This window comes from Dermacentor andersoni, chromosome 9 (assembly GCF_023375885.2).
Source record: "Dermacentor andersoni chromosome 9, qqDerAnde1_hic_scaffold, whole genome shotgun sequence".
In the NCBI taxonomy this organism is placed as follows: domain Eukaryota; kingdom Metazoa; phylum Arthropoda; class Arachnida; order Ixodida; family Ixodidae; genus Dermacentor; species Dermacentor andersoni.
The window spans coordinates 47,204,945-47,225,472 of record NC_092822.1 but is presented as its reverse complement, the minus strand read 5'-3'; the positions used below and the strand labels follow the sequence as shown (position 1 = coordinate 47,225,472).

Sequence of the window (20,528 nt, the reverse complement as noted above, 5' to 3'; positions counted from 1 at the left end):
AGGTGCTGTATATTTTGGTAGATCACCTTTACAGGATATGTACTGTGCGGCTTGGCACGTGGAGTTGAGACCAAACCAGGAAGAATTTTCGACTGGACCAATATTTCCAGATATCAGAGTTCGAGCTAATGAGGTTTTACTGTATGGGAAATCTTGTAAATTGCTAACGAAATCTAACGCACTTATGTGTGGGAAGCTAAGCACTGTTATTGATGTTCATTAATAAAGGTGCAATGCTCTCCATTAGTGTATATTAAACCGCCACCCTTGCTCTCTCTTCCTGTGTGCCTGTTAAATATTTTTTCAATACTCATCTGCAGCTTAAAGAATAAAAGATTTTGGCAAACAATTTCAACGGCAGCTTGTTACTTTAACCTAGTAATGTGTTTTAATTCTGTGCAATCCCACAGGAAGCATACTGTGCTTCTTCTCCCCCCCCCCCCCCCCCCCCTTGTTTGCATCACCCCCATAATACCACCACGAAGTCAGCAGGGATGAAGTGCCTTCCTGGTGAATTCTGTCAGATGGATTCTTACATTTGGCCACTGTCTTTGCTGATTGGGGCTATAACGTCACAGTGACTAATTTACTTTCCCCCTTTTAACTCAGTCATTCGATGGAGCTTGCTTTTATTCAGTCCAGGCCTCTGGAGTGTTGTTTATTATCTGTGGACAACCTTCAAGCTTTTAGCGAGCCCTCGGGAAATTTCTCCAGTAGGATCCATTTGGATAGCTGTACTGCTCGATGGATGATTCCCACATCTCACAACCATAGCCCGGTGCCTGAAATTTAAGAAAAAAAGTTATGAGTCAGATAAAGCGTAAAACAGCAAATGAACAAGGCTTTTCTTTAAAGATTATCATCCTTGCTACAGGAAGGATGATAATCTTAAAGGGAACGCTAAAAAGAAACACTGAATCAGTTTACATTGATGAAATATTCTTGAGGAGCTAGCTTCATTGATTTTGCAGGAGTAAGTTGACCATTAAAAGAAAAAATGTTGGTCAAAGTTTCGTTTTTGAAATTCATTGCCAAAATCGCAGTGCCATGACATCAGTATGACATCACAAATTGCAAAGTATCTTTTCACATTTGGCCATTGTGGTTCTGTAAAGGTTCTTGAAGCTTTCTAAGTTCAGTGGGTGGCTCCTGTAGAATACAACACAAGTCATTTTTATTAATAAAAATTTTAACTCTGCCTAGGCAGACGGCATCAAAATTCATAATGTCACCGTTAGCTAGTGTGGGAATTGGCATCACCACTCATATTTTTTCTCCCCCGTCTTCTCTGGCTTATCACCCATCCTCTTGTGGCAAAAGTGGCTTTTTTTTTATTATGGAAGGGTAATTTACTAACACAGCTCAAGTAATTTTTTTTTCTCTTCCCTATTTGCTATTCAAATGCACGGGGAGCACAGAAGTACTCTCAAGCAGCAACTCGTGGATCACAACTCTCACGGATCTATTTCAGTAAAATTTGTTGCATTTGAGAAAGTTAAAGTCCAGCTACCGTAGGAAGCAGAATTTTGATTTGGGGCCTTATACTTCATCGCCGAAAATCAGTAAGTCTAAGAGCAAATCAAAGCACAAAGTTTCACAAATGCATAACTCTGCACCAAAAACGGGTATCGCAGTACTGTAAACTGTATCTGTTAGAGCATCTGAAGTGGACAAATTCGATATGCGACTTTACAACCTATGTGAAACTGTTCCACTGCTTACAAGGGTATAGGTAGAAGTCCTGCTCACAAATTAGTGGTATATGTCAGAGCGGTGTATAACACACAAGTTTTGCCTGCTTCAGATGTCTTAAATCAGATGCAGTTTGCAGAATTACAATGTCTTTACTTATTACTGATTACGGAGTTGAAAACTTGGTACTTGAGGTTCCTTTTGCAATTTTGCAATTTTCAGTAACATCTGTTTCAAAGTTGACGGCCTAAACAAACGATCTCCTTGCTACAGTCACAAGAGTTTAGCTTTGTGTTACAAATGTCATCAAACTGGGTGCAGTGGCTGCAAAGTGCTATCATATCTCTAGTCAAAGCTTCCTCTTAAGAAGCTAGAAGCTGCGATGTGGAACGTCTTACCTGTGGTGGCATGTAGCAGCCATTTTGAATGAGAACCGGGCTCTTGAAGTGCTCGTGCAGGTGACTTACGTATTCAATTTCACTGAAAAGTGCAAAAAAAAGAAAGATAATGTGCGAAAGGCGTGGAAGCAAGACAGGCAATCAATACAACACAATGACTTTGCTGTTGACCATTCCTGCAGTCATTTTTAAGTAGACTTTCGACCTCTTTTCACAAACTTGTGCTAAGTGGAAGACCTGCATGTCTGAAGCTAAAGCCCAAAAGGCGCAATTCACATGAGACGTCAGTGACCTTCAATGTATATATACAAGGTTACCTGTTTTAATGAAAATGTTGGAAGACTTCCTATGGCAGATATTTTGAAGCTGTGTTTCATCAGCTGGATTACTTCAAGAGTCAGACATTATAGTTGGTGACGACCAAAGAATTCAGTACAAGCTGCACCCACAAAAGCGCATTGCATCTGCCCTTCACCTCTGAAAGAGCATCGAGCCACCGTGAGTCCTCTCACAGCCTAATGGCATTGCTCTCCTAATGTAAATGCTAGGCTAATTGCGGAGTAAAAGCTCCCTGTTTCAAGCTAAAATATTACCTTCGGCTGTGCACTGATATCAGGATCAGCCATAAAGTTTGACAAGGCATTCAGGTTCCACCCTAGAACCACTGACACAGACAGATGTGTACATAGAAAAAAAAAAGACGTTTTATGTTTGAAACACACAAATTCCCTTGGCGTCAGCGAAATAAGCGAACCTGGTGCATCTATGCAAATTGTGTTTGAGTTCTTTCACGCATCTCTTCTTCTAGCGCAGTCATGACTGCGCATGGCTGTTGGTGCAGCTGAATGCGTAAGCAGCCTGCACACTTTTGTGGATGCAATCTGCCACGTGTGCAAAGAGTGGGTGTGTTGAGATGGCATGGCATCATGTGCGATGTCTCGGTTGCATAATCTTGAGTTTCGGAGACGCATTGAAGCGAGAGGTAAAATACGCATTCGCTCGCCACTTTCAGTGCTTTTGACGATAGCGTTGTCTCACTGCGGGCAACACTGTTAGCCACAGGGGCGAAGTGGGCACGAAAGTGTGGCTGGCTCCACTTTGTATTACCACCAGCATGAAGATATCGTCGACATGGCATAAAACTATCTTTCGTTGCTGGCTCTCAAACTCAACAATTTTTTTTTTTCATTTACATTTGCTTTTTCCAACTGCTTGATAATTTGGAAAATTTTGCCGCTCCTTCCGTGTAAGAAGAGTCCATCGGCGACTGTACTTATCTGCATAAAAGGTCGAAGTTCGGTATAGCGAAATTTCAACATAACAAAGCAAATTGCCAATTTTACCAACTTCGTTTTGTATTTAGGTTTAACTGTAATACCCATTTAGCAGAAGTTTTGTGCTCAGCTCCAGCTCAGGGAAATACAACCCCAATGTCTATGGCAAAATGCATTAATGTTCGAGTTAACACTGATCAGCGCTCCATTTTCTGCAGCGCTGGTAAGTGTTAGCTGGAACATTGTTGCATTTTGCAACATGTACTTTAGGATGTATTTCTGAAGCGCTGTGCTGTGCAGTCTCTAGGCTCGCCCAGAGACTGCACCACCCAGCCAACACAATTGAGGATCAAACTTCAAGCGCTAGAACTGCTTCAGCTCAGTTTTTTTGGCCACTTGGATGGTTCCAGAGTCCATCAGGGTCTCCAGGACAATCCGAGACTGTCAGGGTCTCAAGGTCCAACTGTCTTGGTCATATCTAAAACCATCTGGATTTTCCCAGATCCTGTCTGGGTGTTGGCCTCCGGTAGCATTAGCTGGCCAGTTTGCTAGGAAGTCACAACTCTGATTCGGCAACTATGACCATGCCTATAGTTGAAATCAGTGCATAATTTGTGCAGCTGGGATTTGTTCTAGACACAGTACATTTTTAAAGCCATCCATACAGAGCTTGCAAAAGCTGCACGGATCGTTAGGGTGTCGTTCCTTGCTCACCGGTTGTCCTTGGTTCCCGAGACAGCAATGTAGTCCCAGAATGACAGGTGTTGGACTAGCTCGCAGAGGCCCACGCCACCAGCGTGGGGGCAAACTGGCACTGCATTTGACATGAAGAATGGTAAGAACTTGGCAATACAAACTCACGTTTTCAAGTAGTGCTAGTGTTTGTCACCCTAAAGCTGTCATGCTTGCATAGATTTCTTACTGCTACGCAAGTGTTTTAGTTGGCGTTATATATTGCAAGTCTGAGTTTCTTTTTTTTTCTCTCTTTTTACACAATTCCGTGAGCATTAGTAATGCACCACAATATATGTCAGAGCTCTTTCGCTGTACTTAAGGTAGTGTATTTTGCTTGAAGCACTATAGAGGAGCAATATTCTGTGCCTATATATTTTTTACTCATGCTCATTGATCATTGGCTGTAATACAGTTGAATCTCGATGTAATAAATTATTAGGTATGGTAAATATGTTTCTGGATAATGTCAGTGTGTACTAAATATATACTTATGATAGATGCGAAATATAATTAATGTATTTTCGTGTTAAATGCACCTTCAGTATAATGACTGTCAAGTTCAGAAGCAGAAGTCTTTGTAACACTATGTTGCATTTATCCTACGCTCCTTCTCCAGTATACAGGCAGTACACATAAACTTAAGAGTAAGTTTAACATATATCCTATCTAGATTAACAAGGTAGTAAACTAGGTGATCCTTTCTTAGTGCAGGAACATTGATTTAGATGATGGGCTCCTTGAAAACCCACAATGCGAAGGAAGATTCATAATACGAAACAGTCATCATCCATGTGACTAGCATGAAGCTATGAATGAAGCTTGTCATTGCGAACACCTATGTTTTATAAAGCTCATGTCATCAGGGTGTCAAACCAAAAAAAAAATACTGGTTCAGTTCGAATTCGGGTTCAACACGCTCCAATTTCATTCTATTTCAGTTCCAGTTTAGTGGAAATAAATTTTATAACTTTTGAAACAGAACAGCGCGGTGTTCACGGGGACAAGCAGGGAGAAACGACACGGATGAGCGCTGACTTGCAACTGAAGTTTATTGCTTGGAACGAAGCATATATACCAGCTCCAACCAGCAGAAGAAACCAGCGTTCATCCGTGTCGTTTCTCCCTGCTTGTCCCTGTGAACACCGCGCTGTTCTGTTTCAAATATGTCTTACCAACTCGCCTAAACGTCTGTTTTAACAAATTTTATAACTTTGTGCGAACTGGTTCGCGAATCGGTTTAGCACAGTAAACTTTATCTTGTCCTATGATGGTGACACACTACGCAGTGCTAATGACTTGCACATTGCAATGACTTGCGTCCGCATTGCACACGCGCAGGTTTTGTCAGGAGGTGGAAGGAATGGGGCTCTCTGGCTCATGGCCACAGTAGAAATTGATAGAGGTGTTCGAATACCGAAATTTCGCAATTGAATCGAATACGAATATTGACAAAAAAACGATTTAAAAAGTTAAATGAAAAGTTTCATGGAGTCTGTTCAGCAACAAAAAGGCTTGTTCACAATATTTCGTACACATACATAAGATGTGATACAATATGACCACATCTGGTGCATGATGACAATAAAAGTATTGAAAAAAGTGCTAGTACTACAAAAAGAGGCAATGTAGTCGCATAGTATAACGTAGTAGCAAGCGAACCTATAACGGCCAAATTTGGAGCTTCAGCAGAAACGGTGATTCTGCGGAGCCCCTGAAACAATGTTTTGGCCATGGGACAGAACGAGTGTGGTTGAGTTCAGAAGTGCAAGTGTCTCTATCTAGGTCTACCCACATTCTCGAGCACAACGCAACTCGCGAGTCGTAACCATCTCCTAGTGGGTTGTGCCGACTGAAGAATCAAATATTTCAAAGAATCTATTGAGCACCCTATATGCGTGAACTGTTTCGTGCCAAACCAGTAATAGCCAATATTTCTTTCAGTTTAGGTTGGGTTCGGGTTCAGGCATGTTGTAAGAATATCGGTTCAGTTCAGGTTGAAATTCCAGTTCGGGTACAGTTTTCGGTTCGAGTTCCATTCGACACCCTGCTTGTCATCAAGTGGCTCAGTTTTTGCATAAAGGAAGGCAGCGACTCTAACAGTGAATCAAATTTCTAGTATATTACACCAACCTTTAAGCTTCTGGTCTTAGTATTTGTACTTTTTGAGGTCAGAAGGTCTGCATGCATTTGCATTCTGCACGTCAGTAAGTGGGTCTCACCTTTGCATTTAGCTGCCATCAGAATGACAGCAAGAATCTCGTTGACACCTCCCAGTCGGCAGCTGTCAATTTGGCAGAACTGCATGGCCCCGGACTGCAGGAACTGCTTGAACATCACCCGGTTCTGGCACTGCTCACCCGTGGCCACTCCAATGCCCAGCGGGGCTAGAGCCTGAAGCATTAAATATGCATTGTGTTGTTTACAAGAGCGACAGAAAAGGGTACAATAACAGGTTCTGACACAATTTCTCGTGCTCAATAGCACGTGGGGAAACGTTTAGTGGAAACGTTTAATGCATTCAGCTTTTTCTTGCTGTGACCCGACGCAGAGCCTGGTCTGGGTCAGAGCCAGCGAAAGCATGCCCAAGGCAAACATATAGGCACTCAGCAAAGCAATTGGAGGCCTGAAGCGAAAACAGCATTGTAACCAAACACAACAGACCAATGGCATGCACTTGCCGTGCTGAAGGTGCGACGACAACAACAGAATTTTCAGCGGCCACATGACCAGATTTCTGCCACATCTCGGTCACACTCCCAGGTCAAACGCTCTGCATGCTTTGAGCTGGACCATGGTGCTCTGCAAGAAGCAGCGAAGGAGCGCATGATTTCGACCAGGGTAATGAAGCACCCAGCCGAATATACCATAAGTCTTAATCATAACTCACTGTCTCATGCACAGGTGTCGTTTTAGTGAATCAGCTTTTTGTTGTTCTCATGTAAGCTCACATTTCAGCGCCAATTTCAGGTAAAACATAGGTGCTGAAGGGACTAAAAAAAAAAGTGCGACACATCCTGAAATATTAAATTTCGCTCTATGTTCTAGACATCTCGTGCAGCTCACCTTTGAGATTGTGGCATGACCAAGGATGTCGTCTGGTGATGTCGGCTCCTCAATCCAGTGAATTCCGAAGCCAGATAGTTCCTTCATCCAGTAGATGGCTTCCTTGACATCCCAATACTGGTTGGCATCTACCATCTGTTTAACAAAAAGCCGTAATGAAATGAAATAGCTAGCTGTGCTCAGTATAGGTTATCGGAAAAAAAGGGCGTTTAAATTGTTTACCAAAAGTTCAATCAAGTTACTTACTCACAGGCTAACCTGCATCCAGCCACAGAGTATGCAGAAAATCTGGATAACATTTTACTGGTACAGTTCTCTTTTTTAGCGAGTTCTTTTACTTATCAACTGCTGCTAAGCAAGCTATCTTAGTGTGGTATAGTTCATCGTGTCTGTTGGTGTAGCTGAAGATAATTAGTTCATCAACGCACTGCCATAGCACATATAATGCTAGTGCTTCTGATGCTCTGATCTTGTAATGAAAGGGATATAGAAGGCAAATTTGTACAAGCACAGTGACGGGGAAGACACCTCTTATTGCAGACTCATATCAACAGGTGACAAGCACACTGATTTCTCCTCTCACTGTTGTTTTTTCATATATGTGCTTAACATGCCAGTCATTAAAACCACGACCAACTACCTCAATTTTGTGCCTTTTTGAACTCGAGTCTCAACAAAATCTATTATGAGATATAGTGAAGTCAATCTAAGCTGTTTGTCACCGATATCAGCACATAACGAACCAATTATTTTAACCAGAACCAGTTGTAATAAAGGTATTTTCATGTTGAATGTGATTTCACTATAACGAGGCTCAACTATTGCTTCATACCAGAGTCACTGTGTTAACTCGGCAACAGTTGCAAGTAGATTTGCTAAACTGGAAAAATTTTCCAGACCTCCCAGCTCAGCGGGTCGCTTACATTTGGCATTCATAATTTCATTACATCATTGTCTTGTTCCACACAAATTGCGTAGTGCCTCCAAGGGGCTTATTCTGCAAGTGTCCAGTTAGTGGAGTGTGCATTTCAAATGCTACTGAAGTACTGATTGGCTGGGGTACAAGTGAGAATGAGGCAGGCCTGCCTCCTCCTCGCTCATACCGCTACAGCCAGTTAGCGGTGGCCGAAGTGAACAGTCCACTAGGTGGACACTTAGAGAATCCCCACCCCACTCCCCAGCCTTGAACAATTGATCTCACCAGCTTGCATTTTTCACCGATTGTTGAGCGGACAACTTGCAGGCGCCTCTTGTCATCAGCGAGGTTTCGGCCAACTTTCACCTTGAAGCTGTAAAAGAATAATTTTGCTACTACCTTAGTGCCATTTAGGCAAGCCAATAGCCTGTTCAATTTTTGTTTTAACAAGTGAACTGCAGAAATGCCAGATGTGCTCGAATGTACCTTTATGAAAAAGCCATTTTACACATTTTTTTTTTACTTATGAAACAATTAGTACTTCCTTGCAGGCCATATATTCTCTCATATCACAGAAATTCTCAGTTCAACAATGTAACTGGCAGCTTCTTTTTAAATTAAATAATTTGAGGTTCGATTTGTACATTAAGTACCTACTTGTCTAATAATTGCGTTTCTCTTTCGTGGCAGCTCAACAGCTGTGGAAGACAGCAGAACAAAGGATGCCGGTTCTATTACCTGCCACTGTGGATGCATGAGGAGCTGTTAAAACTAAGGGAGACCTTTTCTTAAACGTGCCATTGTACCTTGCTTTGACTGTCACTGCTAAGCAATCGTGTATTTGTTTAGGAAGACATCTTAGACAGTCAGTATTTGTGCTCGAGTTTGTTGCAGGTCTCGTATGTTAGAAGAAAAGGGCATAGCTGAAATACTTGCCTCGTGAATCCCTCCTTAAGGGCGTCTTGACACAGCTGGAAAGTAAGTATGTATTGTGGCTTAGCGCAGAATTTCAATCCAAATAGCAATGTCGAAAGCAAGTTACATTAGGTCAGAAAAATTCTGAATGTGGAAGTTGCCAAAGGAAACTTGGAAATGCTGGCTACATTTTCATTTGCCATAGTGCATAGCAGAAGGCAACAGAATTAAACGGCATTGTAACGTTTTATATGGTATACACAAGTTTTTCAGAGGTGTGGCACCTCTTCTGTTATCACCTAAGAGAGCTATGCGCTAGAAAGTCCTGTAGTTGTAAACTACTTGTTGTGATATTTATATCTGTAGCCCTCTTTCTAACCCCTGTATCTCCCACCCCAGTGGAGCGTAGCAAACTGGAAACTCGCCTCTGGTTAACCTCTCTCTCTCTCTCTCTCTCTCTCTCTCTCTCTCTCTCTCTCTCTCTCTCTCTCTCTCTCTCTCTCTCTCTCTCTCTCTTATATTTGTATTTGTAAGTCCCTTAATTGCACAGTTAATTATCCATATAGCGAAATAACTCTAAACATTTTGCTCACTGTTGTAGGGTGTAATGAATGTGCACTTATCACGCAGGGAGCTATTTGCATGTCGTATGCAAATGCAATTTGCATACGACTGTAATGTGCAATTGAATGAACCTTCAACTACCTCCCACTGTACCCAACACACTGGCTTAGTGGTTATGGCATTGTGCTGCCAAGCACACGGTCACGGGTTCAACTCCCAGTCGCAGCAGCCGCATTTTGATTGGCGCGAAAAAACAAAAAGCACTTGTGCACTTAGGTTTAGGCACACACTAAAGGACCCCAGGCGATCAGAATTAATACAGAGCTCCCTACTTTGGCATCTTTCATAGACTCATTGTTGTTTCAGGAAGTTACAACACCATGAATCAGTCAATCCATGCTCACCTGTTTAATCTTTTCGTCTGTGTAGCCAAGCCACCCACAGGCAGTTGTGTAGGCTGGAAAGCCACTTGCCAGCATTTCTTTCTCTGATGTTTAGAAAAGAAGAAAGAGTTGTGTCAGCTTTTAAGCTCACTCTCAAGGATTTAGAGGCTCCAAACATGCTACCCCAAAAGTTTATATGTCCTGTTGAGTCTTTACACTGTTTGTGCTCCAGTTGGCTCTATGTAATAGTATGCGGTCGAGCAGTTCGTTTGGACATAATGTTACTTCCAGCACCGAGAGCAGGCGAGACAATAAAAACAGATGAGACTGGATGCTAACTTCAAATAAGTTCCGGTATTTGGCGTTTCTGGAACTATACATCACTGCTTAATTAGTTAACAGGGCTATTGGTCTTTGCATATAAAACTGCAACGCGCTTTCAAGATGACCTCTTGATGCTGCTGAGAAACATGCCACGTGGAACTTCGATGCAGACTTTTGTGTGCTGCACTGTGCATGTCGTTCAGAAAGCACTCATCTTTTTGGTATTATAGCATATTTGCTTGTTCCAACTAAGTGCGTGTAATAGAGCAGTGCTTACGTTGCATCAGTCGCTGCCGTGGAACACTGCCGAGCATTCGGTGCCAGCAATCTTTCTTCTTTGGTAGACTCTATTCTTTGCACTAAAAACTGTTTAACTGTTACCTTATTTTTTATGCAACTAGGTGAAACAAATGACTGATAACGAAATACAATACTGTGTGGCTGAGTAACATCCCTTATGTCACATAGATAATTTATGTGCAATTGTTTGTCTCATGTAAAAAAAAAATGGCAGTTTCTAAGTAAATGAATAACAAAGTAATAACGGCTACACAAAGGTCAACTACACAGTTCAGCTGCTCTTTAACCGAGTTTTTTATGCCTAAGGATTAGTTTGTTATATCACATACATTTAAAAGATTTTACTATATACATAGCACTGCGTGTATATCGCTGCTGTGCAGCTACAGAAACAAGGTGTAGGTATGTGCCATTCCGCTAGCTTCAATTTATTATGTTCACTACTAAAGGTTTGTTTCAAGACAAATGGTTGATTGTGATTACAGTAACTTAAAAGTGAAAAAGCGATGTCAATATTTTGTTAATGTGTTTACCTCTTTTAACCTTGCCTTGTTGCTTTTCTTCAAGTAGACCTGTATTTATAAAATTAAAGCATTATGAGCAGCAGCTATAAAAACTTTAAAGAAAGAGCACGTATATGTAAGATTGGCTGAATTATTACCAATGGCCTCTTCTTTGGTCAGCAGGTCAGAACTGAACAGGAAGCAGAAAAAAAACATATCCTTCCATAAGCCAGCCTATCACAAGCGTGCATTTGCATGTCCCTAACTATAGTAGTTCGCTTCTAACTTACATGTATCGGAAATCAATGAGGGACACTATTTCCTGTGGACTCTGAAAGGCAGGCAAGAACATGCTATATCGACCAACACAATGAGAAAATTGGCCTAAGTTGAATTATTAGCTGTCTCAAATTGCGAAATGGGATAGTAGCCAACACAACTGAGACAATACATTGGCAGACATTGTGCTGCAAAAAGGCATGCAAACAACCAAATGGTTGTGGACTAGGCTGAATTAGATCATGGCCGGAAGCAGGTTACATGCTGTTGCCATTTGTAATGTTTCCCACAAGAGACATAAATCCATTTTATTCTGTCAGTCACTGTACAGAATACTGTATGGCTCGCTATCACTCTAAGAAATGTTTACACCCTTTGGAGTGCCCCTTCCGCCACACAACGATAATCGTAATCTGCCTTGATGCATTTCCTTTCTTTAATGCTGCGAGCCCAGTACTTTCCAGTTACGGACGGCATGCGCGTTATCAGCATGATAGCATTCCCGACAGGAAAGTAGCGGGCGCAGCGTTTTCAAGAAAGGAAACGCATCAAGGCAGATGACGATTATTGTTGTGTGGCAGAAGAGGCACTCGAAAGGGTGTTAGCATTTCTTAGAGTGTAGAGTGTAGGCATTTAGGCAAAGCGAGTGATAAGTGAATGTAGCTATGAACAGTGCTGGTTGGTTGTTGCTGCTTAAATAGTTCTGGGCTGCTAATAAATGCAAATTAACACAAACTACATTGTAACGAGCATGTTGTGGCTCTGTTGCAATTCACATCTTTGTGCTTCAGTACATAAACTTCCATTGAAGGAGCATTGACGCAACTTTTGCAGAATTTCATTTCTCGCTTCGCAAGAAGGACCTCGAAACCCTATGGAAAAAACAAAATACTGGCAAGCCTCAGAATGTTCGAAATTATTTATTATAATTGGATCTTCTATGAACCAGTTCCCAGCAGCTGTACACGTCATGATGCTTTCTGTGGCGTACTGGCATTCAATCCGGCTCGTTTGGTCATTTGCTATGTGCTGTGCGGGGACGCTCGACTGTCGCACGTCCCCTATTGCTCTCATGTCTCACGCAGTCCGGCTTCCCCGCGTAGCCGTACGCCGCCGGCTGTCGGTGTAGTTGCAGAATAGCACTAGAGGTGGCGCGACTGTTGCGCCGCTAACGCCACCTAACGGCGGGGTTACTTCGGGCGCAAAAGTAACGCAGAATCGTGGCAAAATGAAGTAGCCTCTACTTTTGTTTGGTTTCGGCGGTGTGCGCAGACGTCTGGAGCGTCCGCTAGCTGTCACGCTTCGAGGAACCGTCTCGCGAAAGGCTTCGAAGCGGGGCGGCACCGGGATGGCCGCGATCGTACAAATGCACCACCGTTCGCGTGACTGTTCACGCGAACGATTGATGTCCAGCATGGGGGGCGAACATGTATCACTCGATATCCCGTCGCGACCGTGAGTTGGGCTTCTTCGATTCGTCGGCACCCATCGGCATGTTGTTATTTGTCGTAATTCGGCTAAAAGGTGCAATAAAGGCTCTTTCGATTGTTTGCACCACCGTGTTATCATACCTTTGTCCCAATAAGAGCACGTTTAAGACCGGACAGCTGCTATTCGTTATAATGCGGCTCAATGTTGCGGCTTCATGACGCGTACACCTGGGTACCGAAACCGTCTGTTTTGATTTTGTTCCTGACCAACCGAAATCACTTTGTAAAATGCAGTGGCCATGAGTTGCCCATGGTAGTACGTGCGTGTGCGTGGCCGCCTGTTCAGCAACGCGGCCGGCTTGGCATTGCCAGGGCAATTGACTGACATTTGGCGGGTATTTGAAATTCATTAGATGGGTTACTGCCAGCGTCGCACGCCGCCAGATTTCGGTCTATTTGAGTCGTAAAAAAAAATTCATGCATATGTGTAGGTAAGCCACAGACAGCAGCTGCATGCTGGTAGCACCTCGGAGAAGTTTCTGGAAAATTTATTAATGGCTTTAGTGGGTTGGCCTAATTTTACACAGGGGTACGGGTACTGCCCAACAATGCTTAATTGCTTATATCTACTTTAACCGAACCAGATTTTTTTTTTTAAATACAATTTAACCGATGCGAGGGTACCTTAACTAATGCTCGTCCCTTAAACGCGGAGGACATTAGGTGAGAAAGTATGGCCGTTGCAGTATGTTCGCTAATTAACAAAAATTATTTAATTAGCTTCTAAGTTACCTGCATGATTTAAAGCCATGCATGTTGCAATGGACAGCGGAACGTTGCACGAGAGTAGAGCAATTTACGTGATCTTAAAAAACGTCATCCGTGGTTTGATATTCGACAAACTTTCACCATTCTTTTTCTCGTTCGAGCCGATAGCGAGACGGGGCTCCGCTCAAACAGCACCGAAAACGCTGCGCACGTGATGCTTTCCCCCCTCGTCATGCGCCTTGGTCTGATTGTTTACGTCAACGGAGTCACTGACGTCAACGCGTGCGTCGAAATATGATTCGGCTTGCGTAGCGCAGACCGGGAGACGTCATTGGACGTCACCCATAGTTTCTATGACGTCACCTTACTGACGTTTCACGTGCACGTGGTTGCTCGCGCTCCTCAAGCGCCCAGTTTCGGTTTCCCAGCGGAAAAAACAGCGAGAAACGTAGCTGTGCTACATGGATATATTAATTGCATTCCACACTGATTAGCAAGAAAATTAAAACACAACCTGTTTTTTGACGTCCGTCGTTCCCGATAAGCCGACTTCTAACAGAAATTTCATTTATATATACATGTAGGTCACGTACGGTGACTGTCACTGCGCCGCAATGTAGATTGTTTTTATTTATTTTTTTCCCTTCCTTCCTCGGCGCACGGCACCGCATGCAAGTTTTCGCCATATATATATATATATATATATATATATATATATATATATATATATATATATATATATATATGTTTACATAGAAGCTTCGACCATATATAGGATATGAGAATTCACAGTCACGTTAGAGATTTTACACCAGGCTAAGGGGAGGGCTGCCTTAATTACGGCATAAAAAAAAAGGAAAAAAACTTCACAAATCTGCAGTCTTCACTCTGGTCCTGCCCGCCGCTGCCTGGGAACATTGGTTGAGAACTGTAGACGTTGCTAGAAACGCGATGACGGCATTTCATTAACGGTAAACGTGTTTGACATGCGCAAATGCCGTATTTCAGATAAACGCAAATATAGAGGGACACATTATATGCAGCTGTGGCTTTGCATTTATGCACCATCAAACGCTTGGGCGTTTAGTAAAACGAGCTCGCAGCCGTCCAAGCTGTAAGGTGCAAGCACGTTGTTGCGTGTTACCATGTCCGCGAGTAGCTTCCACACCGGCTTGCCCTCAATTTTCCCCCACAAGTCCCACAGGGCGTTGATGACTCCTGCTGTGGCTAGATGAATGACACCCTTCTCTGGCCCGATCTGGAAGGGAAGAACGCGTGTCACGTGGTTCTGCGAATGGACACGAAGTGGGGGAAAGGGGGCTTAACGTCATAGTGTTTTATACGTGCCTCTAGTAATTATCACAGGAAACCGTGGCAAACCCTATGGTTAACGGCGTACGTCTTACTAGAGTCACTACTTCCGCAGCATAGAGTTTCCTACCACTCTATGTTCCGCAGCATGTGCCACGACGCCAAGATGACGTCACTTTGTACTAAGAGAACTCGAGGGCGGGAAATTCAAAATGTATAGCCCGTTTTACGAGTTCTGGGGGGAGTATCCTGTAAGTGTCCACCTAGTGGACATGTCCATTTCGTCCGCTGCTGAAGATCTGACTGGCTGGGCTGGGTACGCGTCTGAAGGAGGCAGTCACGCCCAGCCAATCAGCACTTGAGCAGCAGGAGAAATGGACTCGCCCACTGGGTGGACACTTACAGAATACCCCTCCCCTCTTGTGCATACCACATTGTTCAGGACGGCGAATTGTACGCATGCAAGTTTTGTAGCGCCGTACAGTTGCGAACGTGATTATGAACCAAAGTCACATGTAGTTACGATGAGGTCACGATTATGTATGGAGGCACGCGTTTGTCACATGTGAGGCAGCACCTCACCCATCGCAGCTGGCTGTCGCTGGTCAGTTTGCGCCAGAACTGCCCGAAGTTCGTGTATATGGACTCCAGCGAAACGTCTTCCACGAGTGGAGCCAGAGCCCGGACTGCGGCGACCACTGCATGCGTGACGGGGCAGCAGAACGTCGAGATTCCGTACGTATATACGAATGAAGAGAAAATAAAAATGAAAACAGGCTACACAGAACAGCGCCCTTTAAACTGATAAACTCTGCTATCGTAAAAATAATGGTAAACTAATAATCAACGATTTGTTAAACTCGTCCAGGAAAAATCTTAAGGTCTGAGTGCCGGCGCACCCATATACAGCAAAAAACAGAGAACAGGAGAATGTAAGTATATTAAAAGAAAAACGCGAAAAAGATGAAAACTAGAAAACCTGTGCTTAACACGACAGAACAAACACATTAAATATAAAAGGACGATTAGGAAAGCTGCAATTAATAAGTACATCGTATTAATGCGCTAACAATGGCGTTATAATAGTAAAACGTCAAAATAAGGCCGCCTGTCGTGGCCAGCGGGTCCTCTTTTTTTTTTCTGGACTGGGTGAATTAACGACTCAGATGTATTCAAGTGATTTTCGTACATTGATAATTAAGTGAGTTGTTAAACGGGTGTTCTAAATGAGCTTTACGCCGACGAATTAACTGAAAACTCCACTCTCACTCATTTCGAGTAATTCGACCCTTGCGGGATCACGTGATTTGGTCGAATTATCCGAATAGTCGAATTGTCTAACGACGGCGAAATTAACGATTCCGTATTTTCTTTATTGCTTGAAGTAATCTGTGGTTCTTTTTTTGTGTGTGTATACTGGCCTTGAGCGCGACTGAACCAGCACAAGGCGAAGAACGCATTTACTTATTTATTTATTTAAATTTTTATTTATTGTGCCCTCAAGGCTTTGCAGCAATGTAGAGGGGAGGGGCACAGAAAGAACTTATACGTTTCATAAGGCACACCTCACGGAAAACAGAAAATCCCCAAAAAGCAGTAACCAAAAATAAATGAAAATAAAAGCTGATAAGCATGCGTCATAAGGTGCCTGGAGTGACGAAGATTATGACGAAGATTTCGTTATATACATGCATATGCGCACAAATAAATAGTGCGAATGCAAGAAAACATAAATGTAAAAATAAGTACAAACAAGGACATAAAAAGGACCTACCCGCCGCGGTTGCTCAGTGGCTATGGTGTTGGGCTGCTGAGCACGAGGTCGCGGGATCGAATCCCGGCCCCGGCGGCCGCATTTCGATGGGGGCGAAAACACCCGTGTACTTAGATTTAGGTGCACATTAAAGAACCCCAGGTGGTCGAAATTTCCGGAGTCCTCCACTACGGCGTGCCTCATAATCAGAAAGTGGTTTTGGCACGTAAAACCCCATAATTTAATTTAAAAAGGACCTGTTAAGTTGTTCAGGGAATCTGTGGGGCTTAGTGATATACTGGCGGTTGAGGCGGGCAGGTGATTCTAGTCAGGGCAGGTTTTGGGTAGGAAAACACAAAGGGGGAGGGGGGATATGTTAAGGGTATATGATAGTTCGACAGCACATATGAAGCATGCTGAGCGATTTTTAACTGCTTCGAGCTTGCTGATAAGCGTTACCTGGCCGTGGTCCCATAGGGATGAATTTTTTTTAAAAGTATTAAATTATGTGGTTTTACGTGCCAAAACCACTTTCTGATTATGAGGCACGCCGTAGTGGAGGACTCCGGAAATTTCGACCACTGGGGTTCTTTAACGTGCACCTAAACCTAATTACACGGGTGTTTTCGCCCCCATCGAAATGCGGGCGCCGTGGCCGGGATTCGATCCCGCGACCTCGTGCTCAGCAGCCTAACACCATTGCCACTGAGCAACCACGGCGGGTCATCGGGATGAAGCGTATTCCAGCACAGGACGGACGTAAACCATATATAACTGTTTCTTTAATGACGATGGTACAATTACCTAAGACGGTTACGAAAACGAAACTGGTCCCTTGAGGAACAAGTTTCGTTTTAGGTAACCGAGAATGCTATGCTACGTGGTCAGTGTGATCAGCCCATGACAAAGAATTAGTAATGTATACACCAAGATGACCGGGCAGATTCAAGCGGGATTGCGTTCAAAGAATACGAGTTGTTAGGGAAAGGTGTGTGCTTACGGGAAACCCTCATTGTTTTGCATTTAGAAATGTTACGATCCTTTTTGCAGAGGTCGCACCGATGCGTAATAAAAAGGTTTAGACGTCGGCGTCGTTAGTAACTTTCCGGTATATATAACGCAATAGTCAGCAATAAGACAAATAGACGAATTTATGTTATTATAGGTAAACCACTTCTATAAATTTAAAAAGAAGGAAAATGTAATGGACCTAGAACAGAAACTCTGAGGTGTGCCGGAACGTACGATTGCCCCAGGAGAATGAGTATCGATAGTGGAAACAAACTGTGTGCCGTTAGAAATAAATAATTACTTCCACTGATCAACAGCGGGTCAATACTCAAGTGGTGTAGCTTTAGTAGAAGCAGCCGACGGTCAACCTTATCGAATGCTTTCGCTAAGTCTAATAAACCAGAAGGAGGTTAACCGAGGGGCCCGATTTTAATTAGTCATATCATAAGAAGCCAACGAACACTGACACCAAGGACAACATAGGGGAAAAATTACTTGTACTTAATAAATGAAATAAAAATTAAATTATGGGGTTTAACGTGCCAAAACCACTTTCTGAAGTAAATGAAATAAAGAAACGACAAATTAATGGAAATGAAAGTGGATGAAAAAACAACTCGCCGCAGGTGGGGAACGATCCCACAACCTTCGCATCGTTCCCCACAAGCGGGATCGTTCCCCACCTGCGGCAAGTTATTTTTTCATCACTTTCTTTCCATTAACTCATCGTTTCTTTATTTCATTTATTAAGCACAAGTAATTTCCCCTATGTTGTACTTGGTGTCAGTGTTTGTTTGATCGCTAAGTGTAGGAAGATGCAGTTAAGTTTAGCCTCGGCGTGACACTACATGAAATCAGCGGGAACAAATCCACTAAAAGATGAAAATAAATTTAATTGAAACAGCTCCAAGCCGTCTGCTCAATTTTCTCAATTTTCTTGTGTTTTCAAGCTTTTAGTAACCGGTGCGAGCATGGCAACGCTCTCGAATTCGAATGAAACGGTTCTTTTTTTCCTTCCATAGCCAATGTATGATTTCTGGCCGGAAGTTTCCAGTGTGTTCGAATTAAGCGAGAAGTCGAATCAATGGATGCCCGCTGTAGAAAATGAGACCAAACTTCAGTATACACATTTGTTTTTTTTTTTAATTTCGCGCCGAAACCTTAATGCCAGACGTACGTCAGTGTGACGTCATCGATTTATCGTTATTTGGCCCGTTGCGCAACAGTAGGATTCTTGAAACTTGACAAGTTCAGTGTGTGCCTCAGTTAGAATACTATTTAGTCTATCGTATTTGAATAACACGCGACTACGCGCGCACATAATGTGTATCGCGTGGTATGTTTTCATGTTTCGCGGGGTTTCGCTTACGCGCGCGCAAAAAAAGAAAAAAAATAAAGAAAGAAGCAACGCAAAATATAACACGAAGCAAACGTTATTTTCAACTGTTCTGTAACACCTGTAGTGTTTGAATATCTGCTAAAAAAAAAAGAAGTTGGTCGATCGGTATAAACCTATTAATTTGTAAGAGCACAAATACGAGACGCTTCTTCAGGTCGTTGCTGACAACATACAACTGTATATATTCAAGCGATTATACAAGGCTTTGCACGCTTCTTAAACCTCGGTGTATGCTTGCTGGGGCACCATAGATATCCGTCTGCGAATTACCGTTGTTACAAAAATGTAGGTTCTATTTCAAATCTCTCCCAAATCAGGCCTTTCGCCCCACGCAAGGACACAAGCCGTTACTATGGTCTATAAATGTTCTCTGTTTCAATGTTATAAATGTCCGCTTTGTCACATTCGTGCTTTTACCCGAAGAAATAAAATCGCGCCATCTACCACAATTAAGAGATTTTAATTTTTTTTTTCCCGATAAAATAGAATAAACAGCACCGCTAGTTTTCTTTACCTTAAATAACGCCCTACCTCGGCTGTAAAAGTTGCTTGTAATATAGCAATCACGGGCATTCTCGTTATTTTCGCTGCAGCATCACATATAGTTAGTATAGTTATACGAACTCTACCAACAGACAAATGCGATGTATAATGCTTACCTATTTCGGTACCCCGTCCAATAGTGAAAGTCAAGCCATGGCCTTGGAAATCAGTATCGGTGCTAATCACGACGTAGGCGCAGGAATAGTCAGGATCCGTGTGCTTTGTGCGTCCGAAGAACAAGAGAGTGTTACACGTAAAGCATGCGGCTTTTGTTCGGATCACAGATACACAAGAAAGTGTGGCAACAGGAATATTGGGTCCATATTTGAAACCTGGTTTTAAAAATGACGTCTGAGCTGACACCTCAGTCTAAGACGAAGAAATTAGGTTACACATACTGGGAATAAATGTTCGATACATATGCACCGAATTGACATTTTGTCGCTAGGTGCAGCAACTTATCGCCAGCGCAGATCAGGCCGCAAGCACCTTGACACATCGTTCTGACACCAGAAAAAAACAGAGGGAAGCTGTAACACGAAACACAACCTCACAATAGCGAAATGCGGCACTCACCATCGCGTCAGAACCGTGACAGCCAAGCGACGTCGGAAAGCGCACATCGTGAACGTCCACCTTGGTGACGCGGCCGGCGACCATTTTTTCTCGAAACCTCGCTCGTCGGAGCCACTGCATCTACTGCGACAGTCAGAGGCGGTGATACTCTACCTCAGCCGAGGGCCTTTGGCCATGATTAGATACGACACGCCGTAGCTGTCACTCGATAGCTCCGAGAGGACAATCAACCGCACACGCAAAAACAGGCCCGGAGCGGCTAGCAGACGAGCGCACTTGGCAACGGCGTCGTCTGCTAGCTTTCTTGGCGCTCCCCTCCCCGCTACAGATAAACGCGAGAGACTCCTTTCGTGGATTTAGTGCCCGTTGCAAACAATAGGTGCAACCAAAA

At 43.2% G+C, this 20,528-nt stretch overlaps 1 protein-coding gene across 1 annotated transcript; it reads right to left on the bottom strand.

Annotated features, from left to right (window-relative positions):
• Positions 1-612: 612 nt before the first annotated feature.
• On the bottom strand, positions 613-20,344 carry LOC126527994 (mitochondrial enolase superfamily member 1-like). Its single transcript, XM_050175836.3, has 15 exons — positions 20,138-20,344; positions 19,678-19,780; positions 15,438-15,553; positions 14,689-14,802; positions 11,358-11,398; positions 11,226-11,257; positions 11,098-11,136; positions 9,962-10,044; positions 9,015-9,049; positions 8,364-8,451; positions 7,163-7,297; positions 6,319-6,490; positions 4,079-4,178; positions 2,091-2,172; positions 613-782 (listed from the first exon to the last, which is right to left on the bottom strand). Exons 1-15 carry the CDS (start codon positions 20,255-20,257, stop codon positions 687-689), a joined length of 1,356 nt encoding a protein of 451 aa, XP_050031793.1. The 5' UTR covers positions 20,258-20,344; the 3' UTR covers positions 613-686.
• Between the last annotated feature and the right edge of the window lie 184 nt (positions 20,345-20,528).

Bases quoted from the DNA above. Each gene is read 5' to 3' on its own strand.
- LOC126527994 (XM_050175836.3), bottom strand. From the start codon at position 20,257: ATGCAGTGGCTCCGACGAGCGAGGTTTCGAGAAAAAATGGTCGCCGGC. The intron at 6,491-7,162 runs GTGAGCTGCACG...TTAATGCTTCAG, and splicing joins GTCATGCCACAATCTCAAAG to GCTCTAGCCCCGCTGGGCAT. The intron at 2,173-4,078 runs GTGAGCAAGGAA...TGCACTTTTCAG, and splicing joins TCGGGAACCAAGGACAACCG to TGAAATTGAATACGTAAGTC.